At 54.6% G+C, this 21,311-nt stretch overlaps 1 protein-coding gene across 1 annotated transcript; it reads right to left on the bottom strand.

The window, feature by feature from the left end:
* Positions 1 to 23: 23 nt before the first annotated feature.
* Positions 24 to 20,685, bottom strand: Grk2 (G protein-coupled receptor kinase 2). Its single transcript, XM_057778669.1, has 21 exons — positions 20,346 to 20,685; positions 8,424 to 8,500; positions 6,973 to 7,046; positions 6,756 to 6,857; positions 6,562 to 6,636; positions 6,344 to 6,405; positions 5,710 to 5,761; positions 5,355 to 5,446; positions 4,862 to 4,961; positions 4,699 to 4,777; positions 4,483 to 4,613; positions 4,159 to 4,253; positions 3,982 to 4,089; positions 3,714 to 3,780; positions 3,378 to 3,478; positions 2,654 to 2,720; positions 2,479 to 2,574; positions 2,079 to 2,241; positions 1,798 to 1,934; positions 1,406 to 1,519; positions 24 to 1,329 (listed from the first exon to the last, which is right to left on the bottom strand). The coding sequence occupies exons 1-21, from the start codon at positions 20,456 to 20,458 to the stop codon at positions 1,165 to 1,167; spliced, it is 2,070 nt and encodes a 689-aa protein (XP_057634652.1). The 5' UTR covers positions 20,459 to 20,685; the 3' UTR covers positions 24 to 1,164.
* Between the last annotated feature and the right edge of the window lie 626 nt (positions 20,686 to 21,311).

The following is a 21,311-nucleotide window of genomic DNA, read 5'->3' as shown; positions in this document are numbered from 1 at the left end:
AAGAACCAGACAGTGAGGAATCAGGCACCATTTTTTATAAAAACGCATAGTCTCATTTCCACTCTTTAAAATCACATTCAAAAATCGGCAAAGAAACGCCCCGGGAGTGAGTAGACAAGAGGAGGAGGTGCGCTGACCCAGCCCCAGGGGAGAGGGCGCGACACCACACACGGCTGCGCGACTGGTACAAGGGGGCATGCGGTGGGCAAGGTGGCATCTGTGGGCGGTGGCACTGACAGGACGTAGGCTAGGGGGCTGGACAGTGTGGGTGGGGACACACTGACCAGCCAGGACAAGGAGGACTGGCCCCAGCTGGGCTCCTATGCTGTGCCACCCACCTGCCCAAGATGTCCCACTGTGGTCCTGGGCAGGTGAGCCTCACCCAGCCCAGGGCTGGGGGCCTAGGTTCAAGCTAGGCCAGTGTGGCCCAATCCACAATTGCCTTTTCTGTGCTCCTGAGTCTGGGCACGCAATGGGAAGAAGAGGGGACTTGCACAGAGGCCAGCAGCAGCCACTGCCAATGCCAGCCTTCTGACCCAGCCCTAGTGTCCATGAAAGGGGAGAAGGGGCAGTAGTGACACAGAGGCTTTTCCTGAACAAGGACCTAGAAGCCAGTCATGTGGAGACCTCCAGGTCTGGGGAGACAAGGGCCTTCTGTCACCAGTGGCGAGAGGGCAGAACAGCAGGGGGTCTGTCCCTCTGTGGCACGTGCGCTGTGATTGGAAAGTTCAAGTAGTATCCCTAAGTTGCACCTTCCTTCCTAGGGTGGGGGTGCTGGGCCACCCAGTGGTGCCACAGGCTGACCACAGCCCACAGAGCCTGAAGTGGCCCACTACCAAGTGTGGCTTCACCCCATGGAGGTGCAAGAGGGCTGCTGAGGGTTGCTCCTCTTCCCTACAGGAAGACACTGAGAGCGAGGACCCAGGGGAGGGGGCAGGAGAGGAGTCAGGGAGGGGTGTTAGGCAGTGGCTGGGTTGGTGGCAGCAGGAGCCGAGGCAAGCGGACCCCTCCCTGGGGGCTGGGCCAGGCTGGGGCCACAGGAAATCACAATAATTACAAAATAAAACCTTTTCCGCTTTGCGGGAAAACAAATAATAAAAATTCAACAAAATAAATTAGAGGTTTATAAAAGGCGGGTGGGCAGGCGGGCAGCAGATAGGTGGGTCAGAGGCCGTTGGCACTGCCACGCTGGATCAGTGGCACTTTGCTCAGTTCCACCACAGGTGAGCGTGGCTTGTTCTTCATCTTGGGCACTCGCTGCACCAGCTGCTGGGCCTCGCGGTAGGCATCACGCAGCTCTTTTTTCCATTGTACCAGCTCAGGATCACTCTGTGCATGTTCAGGCTCCATCAGCCTCTGCCGGACAGGCACCCGCCCACCTGCACCCGCACCAGGCCCCACTTACGTCACACTGCAGGACAAACTGCTTGCCACCGCGGATCTTCAGCAGGAGACACTTGCGCTCCTTGATCTGTGTCTCTTCCACTGACTGGATCTCTTCCATGGTCAGGAGGCTCTGCTGCAGGATGGGAGGGGCAGAATAGGCTGTGAAGAAAGGCCCTGGGGGGGGCCCGGTGGTTGTGGTGCACGCCTTGAATCCAGCACTTAGAAAGCAGAGGCAGGAGGATCTCTGTGAGTTCAAGACCAGCCTGGTCTAGTTCCAGGATAGCTAGTTCCAGGATAGCTAGGCAGCTAGAGCTACTGCACAGAGAAACCCTGTCTCAAAAGAGAAAGAGAGAGAGAGAGAGAGACAGGCCCTGGAATCTACCCTGTGCCCTCATCAGTGCCCCTTCTTACCGGAGCCTCGCCTTCACCCCGCCACTCAAGTCGGTTGGGGAACAGGTAGAAGTACCGCCGCTGCCACTGGGTCAGGAAGGGATTGCCCATCTTGGACATGTAGCCATGCATGATGCAGTCCTTACCCAGGGCATAGTCTGCACAAGAGATGGGATGTAGGCTCAGCATCCCACCCCACCCCCTTTCTGGCTGTGGTCTTGGTCAGTTTCTTAGCAGAGCCCACTTTTCATTTCTACAATGTGCCAACAGGCCTGGTGTCCCCCATGGTCAGAAGTCCTCACCCTCCTCATGGCCCAGCTGTTTGTTTTTGGCTTTCTTTCGTGCCTCCAGCCGATCTGTTTCAGTATTGATGGTGTCAAAAACAGTCTCTGCCACCTCCTGCTGCCACCGCTCCGAGATGGTGAGAGGGAAGTTGCGGTACAGTTCCTGGTCACTGTCCAGTAACTTCACCAGGTGGATATGGCAGGGAAACGTGGGTAGACAAAGGATGCCAGGATATTGTCAGTCACAGGCCTGCATAGGGCCCTAAGTCAGGGATGCCTCATGTGACCACTGTCCCCAGGGAGGTTGGGGGTTGAGGAACCCACAGGGCTGCCACAGTGTCTCATAGGGACCGAGGAGGGGCAAGGGCCACCCAGAGCAGGCCAGGCTCAGGGTTCAGGGCCGGGCATGGTGCAGTACCTTGATCCCTTTTGTGTCCTCTTCATCAAAGGAGCCAATGTCAAAAGCATCAGCTGCATTCACCTCCCCACGTGGGGGGATCAGTGGGGGTGGGTACTGCAAAGAGCAAGGGTTGGGCATCAGCTGGGGTGGGAGGCCATGGGGTTCCCCATCCTTCCCCTGGAAAGGCTCCTACCTTCTGTAAAAAGACCATCTGCCAGTCCAGTGAGCGGAAAAAGGGGCTTTCTTTTACCTCCTGAGCCCTGTGGAGAGATATACCTGTCACCTGGGCTCTGCACCTCACAAGCTGGGCTAGGTCCAGACTGTGAGGTCATTAGCTCAGGCTTGACTCAGATCTTAAGTGAGTTCCATAACTCACAGTCCGTTAGTTCATCTTGAAATGGGAGACACAGTTCCCACATCCTGGGCTGGTGTGGGTACTAGCACCACTTTGCCTGGCAATTAACCAATATCCCAGCAGACATAAAAAGCTGCTCTTAAGCTGGGTGTGGTGCCACACACCTCTAATCTCAGCACTGAGGAAGTGGAAACAGGAAGATGAGGAGTTCAAGGCCAGCTTCAGATACAGAGTTAAGGGGAGTCTTAGCTACTTGAGGCCTCATCTTGAAAAATAAGCCCCACCTCATTCAAAAACAAAACAAAAAACTATTATAATTATGGTTATCATCACCTCACTACAAAGACTCTCCTGGGCCTTCTGAAAGCTGTTTCTCAGTTGGTTCCAAAAGTGACACACCCAGCCAGCCCTGCCACTTTGAGGATACTGGATAGTGTGGGCCATGACCTCCCTTGTGAGCACTTCACAAGGTTGAGACCATGGAGGAGTTCAAAGGAGGAAACACAACCACTGTTCTAGGGGGTATAGCCAGAGGCCCAGCAGCCTGCAGCACGACACTCACCCACGGCCGAGACAGCCTAACCGCCGATTAACATCCCTCTGCAGCAAACCTTCCAGCAGGGACCGGAGTTCAGGGGAGAAAGAGTCAGGCAGCTCAACAGCCTTCCAGGAGGAAGAGGGGGAAGATGTCAACAGGAGCCCAGGAAGAGCCCTCGGCTCTGGGGGAGGGGTAGAAGCCAGCAGCAGGAGGAGGTAAAGCCCAGCCTCCTGCTGGTCCCCAGCAAGTGTGAGCTTTGGCAGCACAAAGGAGGCCAGAGGCTCCAGGGTTAGGGAAGGGATCACTGGCTCAGGAGCTGTGCTGGCACCACTGTGGCCCTTACCAGTACCCTACACTCACCATTGTCAATGTCATGCGGTCAATCTCATGCTTGTCTTTGGTCTTGTGCTGCCGAAAGGGGCTGTGTCTGGACAAGAGGTCAAAGACCAACGTCAAAGAACAAGAATGGGAAAACTGGGATAGATTACATGAGGAGGTTTGTGAGAAGTGAGGGGCTCCACCCCTCATACCCAGGCCACGGAGGGCTCCCCTCCCTGCCTCCTATCTGGACTGGTGAACAGGGTCTCAGGGCCTCACCCTACTTGCCCACCTGGGATAGCCTACTCACCCCCGCAACAACTTGAAAAGCATGCAACCCAGGGAGAACCAGTCGGCACTGCTGTCGTAGGCCACACCCTTCTGCAGGACTTCGGGGGCCATGTACCCGTGTGTGCCCCTGTGGGAGTATAGGTTGTAAGCGAAGGGGAGGAGGTTCGGGAAGGGAAGGAATGGTCTGGGCACTCACACACTGGCATGGGGCTTCTTCTTGGAGAAGTCACAGGCTAGGCCCAAGTCCGAGATTCTCACATGGCCATGCTCATCCAGGAGAATGTTGGCTGGCTGTGAAGGAAAGCCCAGTGAGCTGCTCGGCCAGGAGGAGGCCAGCTTGGGCCTTCACTGGAGGGAACTACAGGTTTCTGGGAAAGGCCCCAGGTAGGACACGCCACTCCCTTCCCCAATCACTAGTGAATTCAGAAAGTGGTTCAGGCAGGGAGGGAGGAGGGCAAGGCAAGGAGACAAGCTAACCTTGTCACAGACCTAGAGGGAAGGATGGGTGGTGAGCCCTTACCTTTAGGTCCCTGTAGACTACAAAACGATTGTGCATGTGTTCAAGACCCAGGATGATCTCAGCCGCGTAGAAGCGCATGTCGGCCTCGGAGAAGACTCCGTGCTGAGACAGGTGGTAGTGCAGGTCCCCACCTGAGGGGCAGCCCTCCAGGTGAGACTCAGCTTCCTGCCCAGGTCCAGCCCTAGGTCCACCCCCTAGGGCTGGTCCTGGGCTCACCATTCATGAGATCCAGGATGAAGCTGAGCTTGTCTGGTGTGTGGAATGCATACGACATGCACACGATGAAGGGGCAGTCCTAGGAGGGAGGGGAAGGTGAGCAAAGGCCAGCTGAGGCTTGCTCAGAGGTCACTATGGGGGCCCGCTCGGCCTCCCAGCTCACCCCGGTGCTGACGAGGGAAAGCATGATCCGCTCGTTCAGAGCCAGGGTCTCTCCCTGCTTCATCTTGATGCGTTTCTTGTCCAGACACTTCATGGCATACCTATGATGGAGTAGGAGGTCAGCTGTGTCAGCACCCCCTGCAGGGCAGAGCCCCAGGCTGCCTCAGCAGGCTGCTGATGAAGACCAGATGCAGGACAAACACGTGACACAGCCAATGCTTTAGAGAGGGCAAAAGGTGCTGGCAAATTAGTCTCTGAGGAGCCTGAAGGAGACAGAATTGCCAAAGGAAGACAGGAAGGAGGGACAGTGGCAGCAGGGGATAAGGTATGGTTCTAGGCAGAGACTGAACATTCAGCATTCAGGGACAGTAAGCTTGGGACACTGATCCCCGTAACAGCTCTTCCCTAGAAGGTCCCAGTCCCTCATGGTACCTCTAGCAGCCTGACTCCTCCCTCAGGCACCCCACCCAGTGCCAACTGATCAGGGTGCTCACATCTTGCCTGTGTCTGCTTTCCGGCACCCATAGACCTCACCGAAGCCCCCACGCCCGATGATGCGATGCACACTGAAGTCGTTCATGGTCAGCTGCAGGGTGGCAACAGCTGAAGTCACTGCAGGCCTCCTGGGCCCAGCACCACAGCAGAGGTATATGGGCAGCAGGGACAGGCCCTGGTACTAGGATTCCCTACTCTTGAGATCTGGCCACACATCTTTCTCCAGCTGCCCCCACTGGGATCTAACATTGGCCCCCTCCCGTCCAGAGCCACCATGGTGAGGCTGATGGCAGAGCCCTGGCCACTGCATTTCCCCATGGTCCTCCGGCATGCCAGCACCCTCGGCCTACTCACGTGGATGTTGAGCTCTACATTCTTCCACTGGCAAAACCGTGTGAACTTGTCACTGGGAAAGAAGGGGATACACACTTAGGCAAACTTCAAGGTATTGAGAGGCCATTAGAGCCTGTCCCACCCACTGCCCTCCCAGAGCCCTGGCAAGTAGACATGGAGACACCCTGAGCCTGTGGTCAGCTCAGGCCACACACCCTCACTAGCTGAGCCATGGTGGCCTACTGGGATCAGAGAGATAGCCTCCAGTCAGACCTCCACCAGGGCACAGCAACTACTCACACAAAAGCTCATTTCCAGTGAACTCACCCTCTCAGCTACCCCACCCCTTCTATGGCTAGGTAGCCATGACTGCAAATGCTGCTCCTAGCATTCTGCCTAGGCTCTGGAGGTTCGAGCCACAAAAGGCAATGTGTATTTCAGGCCTAGCCCTGCCTAGACCCTGACACTCCACAGAACAGGGAGACCAGCAAGGTGATTCCAGAAAGAGGGTGAGAGAAGAGGACAAAGAATCTGTGTGACCGCCCACAAGCTCCTTTGATGGAGTATGAACAGACCTGGCACCTGCCAGTGCAGAGCCAGAGAAGCTGCCGCTTGTCCTGCTCAGACCCTCTTCTCCCTCTTCTCCCCTACTCACCTCTCAATGAACTTCTGGAACACATCCCCTCGGAGGTTCTGACAAATCTCCTCAATGTATGGCTGTGGGGAGGGAGCTGGGAGTTGGTGACCAAATCTATTAGCCCCTGGTGACCCCGGTTCTGCATCCAGCCCCAGGCTTCAGGACCCCAGCTGGCTAAGGCAGGAGGACCTCACCTGGGGAGGGTGGGGCCATGAGAAAAGGAGCCCAGCACGTACCTGGAAGAGATCTGGAGGCACCTGCTTCTTCACCAGGTGGCCCTGGACATGCTCGGTAGCATTCTTTGAAAAGGGCTGGAGAGGACAGAGGCAGCTGTACATCCCATACAAGGCCCTTTCTTCCCTTCCAACCCCAGGTTGCTGGGGGCCAGTATATGAGCTGGCACCCAAGGGCAGCTGACTAGGACACTCACATGTGAGCAGGCCAGCAGTTCTTTCATGATGTAGGAGTCAAAGATCTCCCGGCTACGGACCACACGCTCCTCCTCTGTCTCCAGCTTCTCATATTTCTTGATCTGGAAGGCACAGCCATAGATGGTCTGTGGCCAGGGAACGGGGCTAGATCCCAAGTGCCTCACAGACTCAGCGAAGGCACCCAAGCACCTCTCTCAGCAGACCTTGACGTCGTACCTCTTCATAGAACTCCACCAAGGGTTTGGCCTCTTCCAGGTGGTTCAGGCAGAAGTCTCGGAAAAGCAGGTACCCTGAAAGCAATCAGGCTTGGTCATGCTGAGCCATGCACACCCTCCTCTAAGGGCCTTCTCATCACCATGGGCATTCCTAGACAGAACTAGCAAAGGCAGCAGGAGAGATGGGCTGTACCTCACTCAGGAAGAGTATAAGCAATCTGAGCACCGAGGCTGTATTTCTACACTATCCCCAGAATCTGCCTCTGGAGATGATGGTTGGAAAACACGGGTACTGTGGCAAGTTAAGAGGAGCGGGGTGTGCTGGCTCTGCATCTCATGCCCTGACAGACACCTCCACCCCCAGCGTGGTACTGCCTACTATGGGGTACGGAGATATAGGGAGGCTCTTCTTCTGTTTGTTTGTTTTCCAAGATAGGGTTTCTTAGTGCAGCCCTGGCTGTCCTGTAACTCTCTCTGTAGCCCAGGCTGGCCTCGAACTCAGAGATCCTCCTGCCTCCTGAGTGCTGGGATTAAAGATATGCACCACCACCTCACCGCTGGGATGCCTGAATTGTGCTGGGTGACTTTCTATGTTCCTTTAAAGCGCATTGGTCGCCTAGTGTTGTTAATGGCCTCTAATTCCAGGTGTCTCTGATAGTACCTACCAGCCATCTTTTCTCCTACGGTTAGCCTGATCCTTTAATGAGGACTTGTGAACAAGGCTATGAGGAGAGTGTGCTTGCTGACATCACTGACTCAGGTCTACCCTGTCTGCACGGGCAACTGGGCTCAGGGTTCCATTAATCAGATTTGAACAGCAGGAGATTGACCCCCAATGCCTGATCCTTCCAGGCCACCCACAGTTCCACACTGAGATCCCAGCCTCAGAAAGCCCAACTCTGTCCCCTGTGTGACTAGAGGCTTCCTGGGATAGGACCCCAAGCTTTCCCTGGGCTGGGACATGGGGTGGGCGGCATACTTCCAAGACGAGGGTATACGCCACACACCAGAGGAAGGACGGAGGGACCAGCTCCAAGGCACGTTGCTCACTTAGGGACTAGGGGGGTGGGAGAGTGGCTCGGGTGGGGGCGGGGCCAACCACAGCTCTACAGGCACCACAGGAAGGGCCCCGCCTCTTCCTGTCAGTTCCACCAACGGCTCAGAGCAGCTGTGGCTGCGCCAAGGGGAAGCTGCAACTCTCAAAAACAAAAAACCCAAAGGAGGAACTTCCCTGGCGCCTGGGGAAGACTCATGGGCCCCCACCCCCACCACAGGGCTCCCTGGGCAGAAGCCATGGGCTGGGAGGCACAAAGGGTCATCACTCTTTACTTGGGGGGAGGGGTAAATAAATGGGGAAACCTCCTGGGTCAGGGGTATATGACAGGGTGACAGGAAGCTAACCCTGGAGTCTTCTTGGAGAGACCTCAGGCTGGGAGAGGTGGCTGCACTTACCTAACTTCTGTGAGAAGATCTTTTCAAAGGTCACCTCTCCTCGGTCCTCTAGGTACTTCTGCATGACGCTGCGGATACTGAAGGCAAAAGGGCACAGTAAGCAGGGCCCACAGAGACCTGAGGCTACAGGCCCTGCCCAGAAGCCTGGATCAAGGAACTACTCATTTTTAAAAAACAAAAGCATTATTTATTGTGCGTGTGAGGGGTGCACACATGCCAGCCTGTGTAGAGGTCAGAGAAGAAGGCATGGGAGTTGCCAGGCATGGCAACAACACCTTTACCCACTGACCACTGAGCCATCTTCTCTGAGGCCTTTTTTTTTAAAAGGTAGAATCACACTATAGCCCACGCTGGCCTTGGGCCCACAGAGGCCCCTGCTTCAGCCTCTCCAGTGGTAAAATTACAGGTAAGTGCCACCATGTCCGGCTTGAAGGAACCATCCTTCAATTCAGTGTCTTCAAGCCCCCCAGGGAGCTCCCAGACCCCCAGCTGGCCTGGTCACTCATTTTGTTCATGGAAGTCACCTCAGATGAACCCAAGGTTACGGTGGGCAGCAGCTCCTCGCAGCCTGTGCCTACTGCCTGCAGAAGTGTGTCACACACTGCCACACACTGACTCTGGTAACTTAGCCAAATGGCAAAGCCAGGACCTGCCCATTAGTTGGATAATGGACAAATCAACAAAATGTGGCTCTGTTCTATTTGGCCATTAGAAGGAACAGAGCATTGAGACACACTGCCACATGGGCGACCCTTGAAGCAGCGGCACTTCACAAGCTCAGGGAGAGGACTCAGATCTGTATGAGCCCACGTGACTCCATGACAGGTTCATTGACAGAAAATAGACTTTAGGTGCTAGGGACTTCAGGGAAACTGCCAAAGGGCCCGTGAGTTTTTTGTTGTGGGTGTAGGTCAGAGGAGAGCTTTGGGAGTCAGGTCCCAGAGGTTGAACTCAGGTTGCTTTACCAGCTGAGTCACCTCACCAGCCCAGGGGTAGTATTTCCCTCAGAGTGAGAGGACACTCTGGGAGGAGGGCAGCACAATACACTGAACACTCACAGAAAACATTGGATTCTGTTTTCACTTTTTTGCTTTTTTCACTTTTGGGGAAACAGAGTCTTGCTGGTGTAACTAAGGGTGGCCTCAAACGTGTAGCAATCCTCCAGTGTTGGGTTTACAAGTGTGTGTTACCACACCCAGTTTCTAATTCTTTTTTCTTTTTTCCAAGACAGGGTTTCTCTGTGTTGTCTTAGTCCTGGCTGTCCTGGAACTCACTCTGTAGACCAGGCTGGCCTCAAACTACTAAAAATCCGCCTGCTTCTGCCTCCTGAGTGCTGGGACTGAAGGTGTGCTCTACCTCTCAGGCTGAATAATTTAAAGTGATGAGTTTATATTGTATTCCATCTTCATCCTAGCACTCAGGAACATCAGGGGTTCAAGACCAGCCTGGGTCACATGAGACCCTGTTTCAAAAAGAAAAGCCCAAGCATCATTGTGTGTCCCTAGCACATTGATAAAAACATGACTCCTGTCTAGGGCCATAGGGGAAGGACTGGTCACCAACGTTCCCGAGACAAACTCCACCATCCCCATCTTGTTGATCTCACTGCAACACTGTGCGGCCTAGGGACGTCTCACTGATACTTTGGGACTCCTTATTGTCTCTACCCTTTTCTTCAGGGTCACGGGTGTGCCGGACCTGCCAAGCTGCCCCAACAGCCATCTCTGCTCACATTTGACCTCCTCTAGCCTAGCTCTTCAGAGAACACATAGCTGCCCAACTGAGGGCACATGAGAAGCCAGGGGCTGGCGGACATGTGAAGCCCAGCAGATCCTGCCCAGGAGACTATGGCTGCTGAGGATTCACAGCCGCGGTCCAGCTCTCCATGTCTGGCACTGCCTCCCCTAGAATCCCTGGCAGGTCAAGCATAGGCTGGCCTGGTCACCCAGGCTAGAGTCAAGGCACTGTTCATGGTGTGAAACCTACACCTGCTTCTAGGCAGGTGTGTCCCTGGTACAGACCCCTTGTCTGTGATATCAATGGGGCTTGTGGTCAGATCAGCTCGGGGTGGCGGGGAGATGCTGTGTGGAGATGGTGGACCTTTGCCGGCTTCCTGAAGTACAAACAGGATGCCATCAGGTGGTGAAGCTCAGGTCAGGTGGGGGTGGGGTGTTAAGACAGGTGAGGAAAAAATTGGCCCAGCAACAAGAGGCCCACAGGTCAGGGAAGAAGGTACAACAAAAACTACATGAGCTAGAAAGATGGCTTGGTGGTTAAGAGCACTGGGTGCTCTTCAGAGAACCTGAGTTCAATTCCCAGTAACTACATGGTGGTTCGCAACCATCTTTAGTGGGATCTGATACCCTCTTCTTGCATAAAGGTGTATATAGAGGACTCATCTACATAAAAAATAAATAAATAAATCTTGGCTGGGCAGTGGTGGCACCCACCTTTAATCCCAGCACTTGGGAGGCAGAGGCAGGCATCTCAGTGAGTTCAAGGCCAGTCTGGTCTACAGAGCGAGTTCCAGGACAACTAAGGATACACTGAAAAACCCTGTCTTGAAAAAAATCACACACTCACCAAAAAACAAAAAACACAAACAAAAACCTGCATGAAGGGAGGACAAAACTCGGGTGCTAGGGATTTCAAAACTAGGGTGCAGTCTGAAGGTATAGCCCTTAGGAGGCTAGATCCAAGATAGAGCAGGAACCTCACTGGGTCACTAAGGAAGTCCGGGTAGACACTCTGATAAGGTGAGGAGGAAGTGGGGCTGGGGAGGTGGCACAGGCTATTGGGCTATGGTGTAAGAGGGGTGTCTGCCGGTCCTACCTTGCACTGTGGACTTCAAAGTTTTTGGAAAGATAACAGCTCCGGTCAAAAGCAGAACTGGAAAAAGCAGTGCCAGGGCACCAGACTCAAGGCCCAGCCCTCCCAGGATCTAGCTTTGTTGGCCTTCCTCAGGAAAGTCCTCTCTAGATAGCGAATTATGCAAAACTGCCAGGGCCCAATCCTGAAACTGTGACACCCGGGTTTGCCAGCTGGGAGACACCACAGCTCCACCAGAGGCTGTCTCTGACCAGAAGTAGGGCTCCGATGACCAGCTCAGGCCTTGGTGACGCTGGATTTCCAGCCCACAACTCCTGCCCAAGCTCAAGGACCCCCACACTGTTGCCAGAGCTGGTTCCAGCTGGGACAGCAAGACCATAATTCTCTGGTACCTGGCTGAGGCACCAAGGTTACAGATGCCCTGGTCCAACCTCTCTTCTTGGGGACCACCATCAAAACACTTCCTCATCCCCGAAGACTCAGAAGGACTCAGGGTAGAGCAGACACAAACCTTACAAACAACAGGAGCTTGAAGAAAAAGCTGTGAGACTTGGAGTACAGCTGGGTAGTTCACACCTAAAATCCCAGCACTCAGTAGGCCGAGGCAGGAGGTTTTCTGTGAGTTTGAGGCCAGCCTAGGCAATAGTGTGAGACCCTATGTCAAATAAACAAAACTTAAATGTGGAGGTAAATGAGACACGCCCACGCTCTGCCTGCAGATGGCAGCCTGACCAGGCAGCCCTCCACATAGCAGGCTCATCTCTCGATCCTGCAAGGCAGTGGCAACTCCTGAAAAACCTGGCAGGAGGGCACAGGAACACGGGGCTCAGAAACCTGCAAAACCGGGTGCCTGGATCTCACCTGGCAGATAGCCCAGGAGGGTGAGACTGTCACCACCCCAAGTCCTGGGTGCTCTGCTTGTCACCTAATCTTTACATTCTGGAACATTTTGGTTCACAGACAGGACAAGATCTGAACAATAAAGGGGGAAAATATCAGCACATCCATCTTCCATGCAGCGGAGGGGCAGATGGACACGATCAGGTAGGGTCAGGTGGGGCTTATGGACAGGAAGATGCTGATGACAGAGATCCCAGCTGTTGGGGACACCTCATCAGGAGCTGGGCAGGGCACCGGGAATGGGGGCCCTGGGTACCACTGGGATACCCTCCCAACCCTATACTGGCTTCCTGAGAACTGGAAAAACAGACCATTTGGTTGAAGGCATGCTCAGCCCGGGTCAGGGAGCTGCCACCACTATCTCTCATCGTATGGCCCAGAGCAGCTGATATGGGTGTACAAAGGCGAGATACAGCGCTTGTAAGAGACCCTGCCTTAGACAGCCAGGGTACCAACAGGGCAGGGCTTTCTGCTTTTTCACTGGGCCTGGGGCCTGCAGAAAACAGAATCTCAGCTGAAGACTGTCCCTCCCATCAAAAGCTACACCTGGGCATGGCCATAGCATTCTTCCCAAAGTACTTTATTTTCTTCCTTATAAAGAAAGGAAAAGTCTTCCTAAATAAGATACTCTCCCCAAACCGAATGTAAGGCCAGGTCCAAGCAGAGTCCTTGAATGGAAGGCCCTCTAGCGTGGCGGTTTTCGGTTTCCGGTCTAGCCCCACAGAGTTGGAGGCTATGGAAGCTGGCAGGTTAGAAAAGGTGTCACTGGACGAAACTCCTGGCCAACAAGCAAGTGTAGGCTTGCATAGGAGGCAGCAGCAGCCTCCTGGCTGGGTCCCTGATGCTGGCAGTGCCTAGAGATATGACATGTTCTGAGTGGCATCTTTATCTCCACCTATTCAGAGGCACATGGCTCTCTAGTTCCCCTCTGGGTCATTAAGAAAATCAAATGTACACTGGGCGGTGGTGGCACACACCTTTAATCCCAGCACTCAGGAGGCAGAGGCAGGCGGATCTCTGTGAGTTCGAGGCCAGCCTGATCTATGAGTGAGTTCCAGGATAGACAGGACTGTAAACACAGAGAAATCCTATCTTGAAAAACCAAAAAAAAAAAAAAAAAAAAAAGTGCTGGCCATGGTGGCAGCTGTTCATAAGCCCAGCACTTGGGAAGCTAAGGCCTGCATGTAGTAAGTTCTAAGTCAGCCCAAGCTACAGAGTGAAGGGCAGTGAGTTTATTACTACTCCTAGGTGGGAGACATTGGAGCCTCTGTTCCTTGGCAGCTGAAAGGGCACCCTGGCCAGGTTCCAAAGAGCCCTTCCCACCTTCCTCTGAAGGTCAAGTCACAAGCTGTTTTATTTACTTTTTGGCACATGTACATATGTGTGGTCACATGACCCATGTATATGCAGAGGCAGGTACTGTGCTCGCACTTAGAAAAGCCAGAGGTTGCTGTCAGATGTCTCCCTCAGGAACTCTCCATTTCATTTACTAAGGCAGACACTTTTTCAGAACCCAGAGCTGGTGACTCAGATGCTCTAGCTAGCTAGCCACCTTGCCCCAGGAATCCTATTGCCTCTGCTGTCCAAGTTCTGGGGTAACAAGTGAGCCACAAGCCAGCCTGACTCTTCTGTAGGTGCCAGGCGTCTAAACTTTACCCACTGAGCCATCTCCCCAGCCCTACTTTAGTTTTCTGATGTGGGTCCTGCTAGTAGCCCAGACTGGCTTTGAACTAGCAATCTTCCTGCCTCAGCCTCCAGAGTGCTCGAGCTTGTGCCACCATGCTCACTCAGCGAAATTATGGACTTCTCTGCTGGTTTCCTGTTCTGTAAAACAAAAGTGTCCAGGCAATGGAACTGTCACTTCTGTACTACATATCAGAAGGCCTGAAAGATCTTGGGGGGGGGGATTTCTGCCCCATTGTTAGCCTTCCCTCCTAGACAATAGGACATAGCTGCCCTAAGCTTTATTATCTGGCACCCCACAACCCCTACCTGCCTACACTACTCCTAGAACATGATCCTGTGCTAAGATAACGAGTCCACACTGTCCTGTACTTGGAGGAAGGGGCTATATAGCCAGGCAGTTTCTTAGGAGCAGAACATGGGCCAGAGCCACTGGCAGGAGGTGAACCAAACAGAGCTGCTGCCGCTCCTCTGACCCTGAGAGTGAAGTAACTCCCTTGACTCCACCCTAGAGCCCATTAAAGTTCTGCCAAAGGATCGAGGGCACCTAGGCCCTGACGTGCTTTATGCTAGGGTGGCTATCAGGTTGTGGGATGTACCTAGCCCCATCCCCATTCCTAGCACCTCTCACATAGTTTGAGGGGTAGGAAGAAGGCAGTGCCCTTCTCAGCAGTGGCTGAGGTGAGAGGACAGCAGGCAGGGAGTGGTGTCTAAGCAGAAATTCTGGTAAGAGAGGTACCACGTGCTTCAGTAGGAGAGCAGGTCCCACACTCTGGCATAGTGGCCTAACACGTCAGGCATGACCCTCACAGATGGCTCCCACACAAGGTCAGGGAGCTTAGCTGTGTGGACTGGGAGGGCCTACAGGAAGGAGTCTGGGGCAAACATGCCCATTGCGATAGTAAGAGGAGTCTATAGGGCCAATTGTAGGCCTGTGACAAAGGAAATATCCAAATTGGCTTTGAGGAATGTGTCAACAGGGCTTCCTCCACCCTCCCGTCAGCCTCCGTGGGGATGCTGGAGGAGGGTCTCTAGGACCAGGGCAGTACCCAGCCTCTTCCTGATGCCTCCCTCCCACCTCACCAGGGACTTTAGGATATGCCTGCCAGACTGGAAGGAAAAAGTCTTGGCTGGCACCATGGTGCTGGTGTTTATATGACAGCGATGCTGTACCACCGAAGAATCTGGTGCAGAGGCTACGGGCCTCCAGGCTGGTGGGTCTCAGCCAGCCACACTGGGAACTGCCACACTCAGGTAGGGACAGTTAACAAGCTGAGGTTGCAGCTGAGGCACTCCCTGGCAACCTTTCTAGGAAACCTGGCAGAGAGGTGGCAACAACAGGAGGATCCCTGGGGCTTCTTATTAATATTTCTTGATGACTCTCCCTGGGGCCTGACAATGTTTTCAGAGCTCAAGGATGGGGCTGTTACCAAAAAAGGAAGACCAATTGTGGCCACCATGTCTGGGCAAACCCTTGGCCAATAAAGGACAACAGTGGTTGACCATGGCAATGTTTAGTGAGCCCCAGACTTCCAGGTTCTCCTGCAGGACATTCAGGAAGACACTACAGTCATCACAAACAATACATAAACAGGCACCCTGCCTATGTGTCTATGACACGAGGCATAGACATCCGGTTAGTGTTCACTGAAAACACAATTCTAAACCGGGCGGTGGTGGCACACGCCTTTAATCCCAGCACTTGGGAGGCAGAGGCAGGCGGATCTCTGTGAGTTCGAGGTCAGCTTGATCTACAAGAGCTAGTTCCAGGACAGGCTCCAAAGCTACAGAGAAACCCTGTCTCAAGAAAAAAAAAAAAAAAAGCCACCACCATCACCAAAAAAAAAAAATACCCACAATTCTAGAGGTCCTTGTTCTGCAGTCCTGAAAGGGGGTTGTTCCCCATTCCAATTCTAGGGCAACTTCCACCCTCAGAGAAATGACCCCCATTTTACCACCGAACACCCATGTCTACATCACCCAAACCGCCCTTTTCAGTAAGCAGTGATGCGAGACAAGATGTCGTTACAGAAAAATGCAGTTGCCAAACGCCTTACTCTTAGGATCTCGTTTGAAGTGGGCCTGAAATAACCTAAGAGTAACTGCCCCAAAGAGGAAATGGCTCTAGGAGCCAGTGGGGAGTAGAAAAGGGGCCCAGGGAGAAACAGCAGGTATAATGGAAGCTGTGCTTTCCTCAAAAACCATCACATGCTCCTGGCTTCGGCTGTTTATTCCATAACATCTTTAAAACAACAGCCATGTGCAGGCAGCTGGAACTCCCTGGGGCCCCCAGGGCTCTCAGCTCCCTATACAGCAACCTGGGCACAGAAGCTGCTGTAGAGTGTGTGCCTACACTTGATGTAAGCCAGGATTTACTACGAGCATGGACTGTGCATTAATAGGACAAATCATTCCTAGGCTGACAGAGCCCAGATTCCTGTGCACGGATCCCAACCTATGACGCTCATGCTCCCTTCAAATCCATTTACTGAGTGCACAGTGGAGAAGCAAGCAGAGCTGAGCAACTTAATAGCAAATCCATGAGAGCCTTGCTCCAGAGAGGAGGACAGATGGGAAAAGGCATCTCAGAGAGCCATTCCCAGGGAGCAGCAGCAGCTTCAAAGGCCCGCAGGGATAGACTGCAGAAAAGATAATCTTGTTTTCAGGGGCAGGAGGGGGTGGGTCCCTGCTACTGGAGTGGAATGTTCTGGAAAAGGATAAAGGCTGGCAAGCAGTGGGCTTTCTCTGGTGATGGAGAAGTCGAGGGAGGAAGAAGAGCAAAAGTCTTCTTAGCACTCCTTCCCCCACCAATCCAGGCAGGAAGTCCTGGCCATAATGAGTTAACAGGAATGAAGAAACGGAGAAGGAAGAGTAGCAGGGTCTGAGGAGCCAGGGGAAACAAGCAAGGGGCGGGCAGCAGCGGAGGAAGCTCATGGTGGGGGAGGGACCAGGAAATAGCCCAGAGAACCAGAAGGCTGCAAGAGGCACCCAGCTCCCACATACTGCTGCTGGGGCTGCTACTGTCACTGGGGAGAGCAGGGACATCTCTTGGGACCGCCCAGGCAGGGCTCCTCGAGCAGGAGCCCTGAGATTAATTACACAGGGCCTCAGTGGTCATATTAAGCAAATGATGATAATTATAAGACTGCCGCAGCTGCTGGGAAAGAGGCAACAGCTTCTGCAGGGCGAGGCCCAGACCACAGTCCCACAGCCCTGGGAGGTCACTGGTGAAGGACCAGCCTCCTGATTTTACCAAAGCAGATAAATTGAGGCAGGCCCAGTCAGGATTAGTGTGCCTGGGGCCCATGTGAACCAGTATTGCAGGAGTGAGGAGCCAGGACCCCTATGTTCTATCCATACAGCACCCCGTCCTGTGAGAAGGTCGGGGAATAGGTCTGTTTCCCCATATCTTCTAGGTGACAGAAGGGGAGGTGCCTTTGCCAAGTTACAGTGGCACTATGCCCAACAGTTCCCATTCCCCAGCCCTGGGAAATAAGAGCTGTGATGCCAAGCTCAGCCAAGCCACAACCCTGGGCACCAGCCACAGAGAAGGCTGCCAAGATGGCCCACCCCAAAGTAAGAACAACTCCCATTGGCACACTGGCACAGGAACGAACCCCATTGCTTCTTTCCCTAACCCTGACTTCATGGTGGGGAAGTAGGATTCTGTATATGATTGGCGCTCGTGGCCTCACCAGGGTAGCCTGTTTCTCGATTTTAGGAAATGGCAAAGGGGTTGGGTCTTGTATACTGTGACAGCTGATGGTGCCAGAAGCCCCTGCTACTTTCAGGTCACCACCTTAGACCCACAGCTCTCAAGACAAGGGGTGCCCCCCATCCCACCCCACTCATCAGTTAGTAGAGGAGACAAAGCAAACAGGAAGACTAGGGCTCCAAGATCTGTGATCCAATCCCAGACCTTTTGTATGACACACCTCAAGACCTTGATCAGTAACTGAGGAAAATACCACCTGCTGGGTCGGCACACCAGGGCTGAGAAGACAAGGCACTTTGCAAACTGGGACATACTGGGCAAATGGGCAAGACCATAACCACCTTCAAGGGCAAGGGAGGTCTGCCTCGAGAATGTGCAGTGTGCGTCACATAAGCTTTCCAGCATGGCAGGTTCTCACGGCGAGGGCCTTGGCCACTGCTGGTTGGCTCAGGGTCCCTCCCTGGCCTGCGCACACCAGTGTTTAGAGTTAGAGGCTCCTCACCATTCACAGACTGAGCAATTGGTTTCACAACATGCTACTTCTGGTACCCTGTACCAATGTCTACGGGGTCATGGGTCCCAAAACTCACAACCTGCCTCCATTCTGCTCAGATTCTCACCCCGTCCTGGTACTGTTGAGCAACTAGTCCACGCAGGCATGGCCTTGCCAACTTTACACGCTGGTTTTTGGATCAACTGAGACAACAGATGTCAAAATAAATAACGAATTAATAAGATCTCCATTCTTATTCCTATCACACCACCACTGCCACCAAACGAAGGGTAAAGGGAAAGAGGTACAGTTGGCAAAGGGGTTGGGTCTTGTATACTGTGACAGCTGATGGTGCCCTCATTTATCAGGGTTCTCAAACACCTGCACAGGCGACCCAAGGCGGGGCCCTTTGGGAGCAATGCATTCTGGGGAAAGATTATCCAAATATGCAGAGTTCTAGAAAAGGCACCACCTCAAACTTTGTAGACCTCACACTTGCACAAGACTCTCCTGGCTGTGGCTGCCCAGGAGGGCTAGGCAGTGCCCCAGATGCTAACTGCACGCCGCGCCCTTCTCTTCCCTTCAGGTTTTGTCATTTCTGAACTCATTTCGTCCTAACTGCTGCCCCTAGACAGCCCTGGCTGATATTCAGTTTAGTTCCTGTTTTGAGAAATCTGATTGCAAATGTCTCAGAAAAAAAGGGGCGCCCAACGGCCTCTTCAAAACGCAGACCAATTTTTCCTCTACTGGGCTTAATTCTCAGTCAATCCGAAACCCAGTGAGCAGCCACTGGCGGGGTGGGGGAGGCATGGTGAGCTGTATGTACAACAGCAACCCTGCAAGCTGCCCACCCTGCTCCAACGCCTGGGGCCACCAGAGGCCTAGTTCACATTGCCCACATTTCACAGGGGTAAAAATCAAGGTCTAGAAAGGAAAAGAACTTGTCCCACGTCCTGTCCTGTGATAAGAATACGGCAGTAAAGTCAGGTCCAGTTCTTGGCTGCTAAAGGGGCTGGCATGAAAAGCTGCTGGGATTGGCCTTACCACCCACCATAAGGCACCCTGATGGGTAGACACATCTGCTCTTCCAGGGGCAGGACATCGAGGCCACCTTTCAGGGCCGGGCAGTGAACAAAATATACAATGAGAAGCTGAAAACCTAACGTGGAGGCCAGGAGCCACCATGGAATACCTGGGTGATACTGCACAAGCCATTCAAGCATTCAAGTGTGAGATGTGCCCCCTCACATACACACCACACACACACCTTGTCCTATGGGCACAACACTACACCTGTCTCACTCAGTCTCTGGTCTTCTGTGCAGTTCAAATGGGAAGGTAAGTCTAACTGCCACAATACACTGGACAAACCCAAGTTACACCTCTCACATCCTGCCCGACTCTGCACCCACATCCTGAACAGTTTAAACTTTGATACCAGGTGTGATGACATCAGTTGTCTTGCGGAGAGGCGGCAGCACAGTCCAGTTGCTGTAGGATAGGATGTCCCCTGGTCAAGAGTACCCACAAGGCACCACAAAAGGGTGAAGAATGGGCTTGCCTCACCCAAGCGCAGCCCCTGGGGATGGCACACATACCAATGCACTGTCCTCCAAAGAGCACTCTCAAACCTAAGCAAGGGCAGTGACACCACCAGAGGAGAAGGCAAAAAAGTCTCCGACTCGTGCTCCCCACTCCACAAACCTCACAAGAGTGCTGTTAATCACTCTGAGAGGAGTGAACAGGGCTGTGGAACACCAAAGAGAGGGGTGCTGGGAGTAGGGGCAACAGACTGAGTAAACAGAGGCAGACCTGGGGAAAGGAACCAACCGGAAGGGGACACAGAGGGTGGAGGGCAGAGCCCAGCCCCCAGGGTGGGAAAGAGGGATGCAGCAGAGCCGGGGCTGACAGCGACCAGGCCCCGCAGTGAGATACAGGAAGCGGCAGTGCGGCCCGGGGAGCGCGGCGGGGAGCTTGGAGTTGGGGCGCTCTGGGCTCGCAGGCACCGGGCCTGTGCCGGCCGGGACAGGAGAAGTCCCCGGGTACTGGGACGGCCCGGATAGTGGGTCTCCGGGGCAGAAGGTCCCCGGAGTAGGGGGTCCCCGAATCCTGGGGCAGCCGGGATCGTGGGGTGCTTGGGGCAGGGGATCCCCCGGGCCTGGGGCAGCCAGGATAGTGCGGCCCCTGGAGCACAGGGTCCCTGGAATAAGGGGGTCCCCAGGGCCTGGGGCGGCAGGAAGAGAGGGGTCCCCGGGGCATGGTACCCGGGTCGGCGCGTGGGGCCCGACACTGGCGGGCTCACCTGGGCTCTGGAAGCAGGATCTTCTTGCTGGCGCGCGCGGCCGGCGTGGCCTTGCTCTTCTCCATGGCCATCAGGTAGCTCACATCGGCCAGCACCGCCTCCAGGTCGGCCATCTTGGCGGCGGCGGCGCTGTTCCTCCCGCCGCCCGAGGCTCCGCTCCGCTCCCGCTCGCTCGGCCCGGCCCGGCCCGCGCGGCTTGTCGGCCTCGGCGCCGCCGCCGCCCCGTCCGGTCCCCGCTCGTCGCCCGCTCACAGGCGGCGCCGCCCCATGGCGCCGGCTCGGGCCCGGCCCGGCTCGCGCTCCGCTCCCGCCGGGACTGCAGTCGGGGCGCCGCCGCCACCACCACCACCCGCCCTCCCGCCCGCCCGCGCCCGGAGCTGCCGCCGCCGCCTCCGGCCCCGCCTGCCGCGCACAGCGCCAGCGAGCCGCCGAGGGGCCGAGCCGGGCGGGCGGGCGACGGGCAGGCGGGCGGCAGCGCCCCCTAGAGGCCGCGCCGCTGGGGTCCGGGACGAGGGTGGCAGTCCAAGGCTGCATCTAAGGACTCCAGGACGACCCCAAGCCGTGCTCACAAACTCGGATCCTGTCCACGCTCCCTCCAGGCCGTTGACTCCAGACCGTGTATCATAACAAGAATCCTGACGCCGGCCTTGACCCCAGACTCAGAGTTCAGAACATTCTCTCAGGATCACACCATCACATCTACCTCTGACCCCCAGACCTTGTGTGGCAATCCTGATTTCAAACTCTCAACTGAGCTCCAGACGCAGACCTTGGGCCACACTCCTGACTATGAGCATTTTGTTGTTGTTTTTCTTAATTCAGACAGAGTGTTGCCATATCTTTCTGGGTGGCCTGTAACTCACTACGTAGACCAGGCTGGACACTAAGTCATAGAGATCTGCCTGCCTCTGCCTCCCAAGTGTTGAGATGGATTAAAGGCATGCTCCACCAAACCACACTCTGATG

This window comes from Chionomys nivalis, chromosome 8, assembly GCF_950005125.1.
Source record: "Chionomys nivalis chromosome 8, mChiNiv1.1, whole genome shotgun sequence".
NCBI lineage: Eukaryota > Metazoa > Chordata > Mammalia > Rodentia > Cricetidae > Chionomys > Chionomys nivalis.
This window is presented reverse-complemented; position numbering and strand designations above follow the sequence as displayed.

What these genes read in the sequence shown, in the direction of transcription:
- Grk2 (XM_057778669.1), bottom strand. Translation starts at nt 20,458, where the DNA reads ATGGCCGACCTGGAGGCGGTGCTGGCCGATGTGAGCTACCTGATGGCC. An exon ending in AAGAAGCCCCATGCCAGTGT is followed by an intron (nt 4,090 to 4,158) that starts GTGAGTGCCCAG and finishes ATACTCCCACAG; the next exon opens with GGGCACACACGGGTACATGG. An exon ending in GGGGTGAAGGCGAGGCTCCG is followed by an intron (nt 1,520 to 1,797) that starts GTAAGAAGGGGC and finishes CCCATCCTGCAG; the next exon opens with CAGAGCCTCCTGACCATGGA.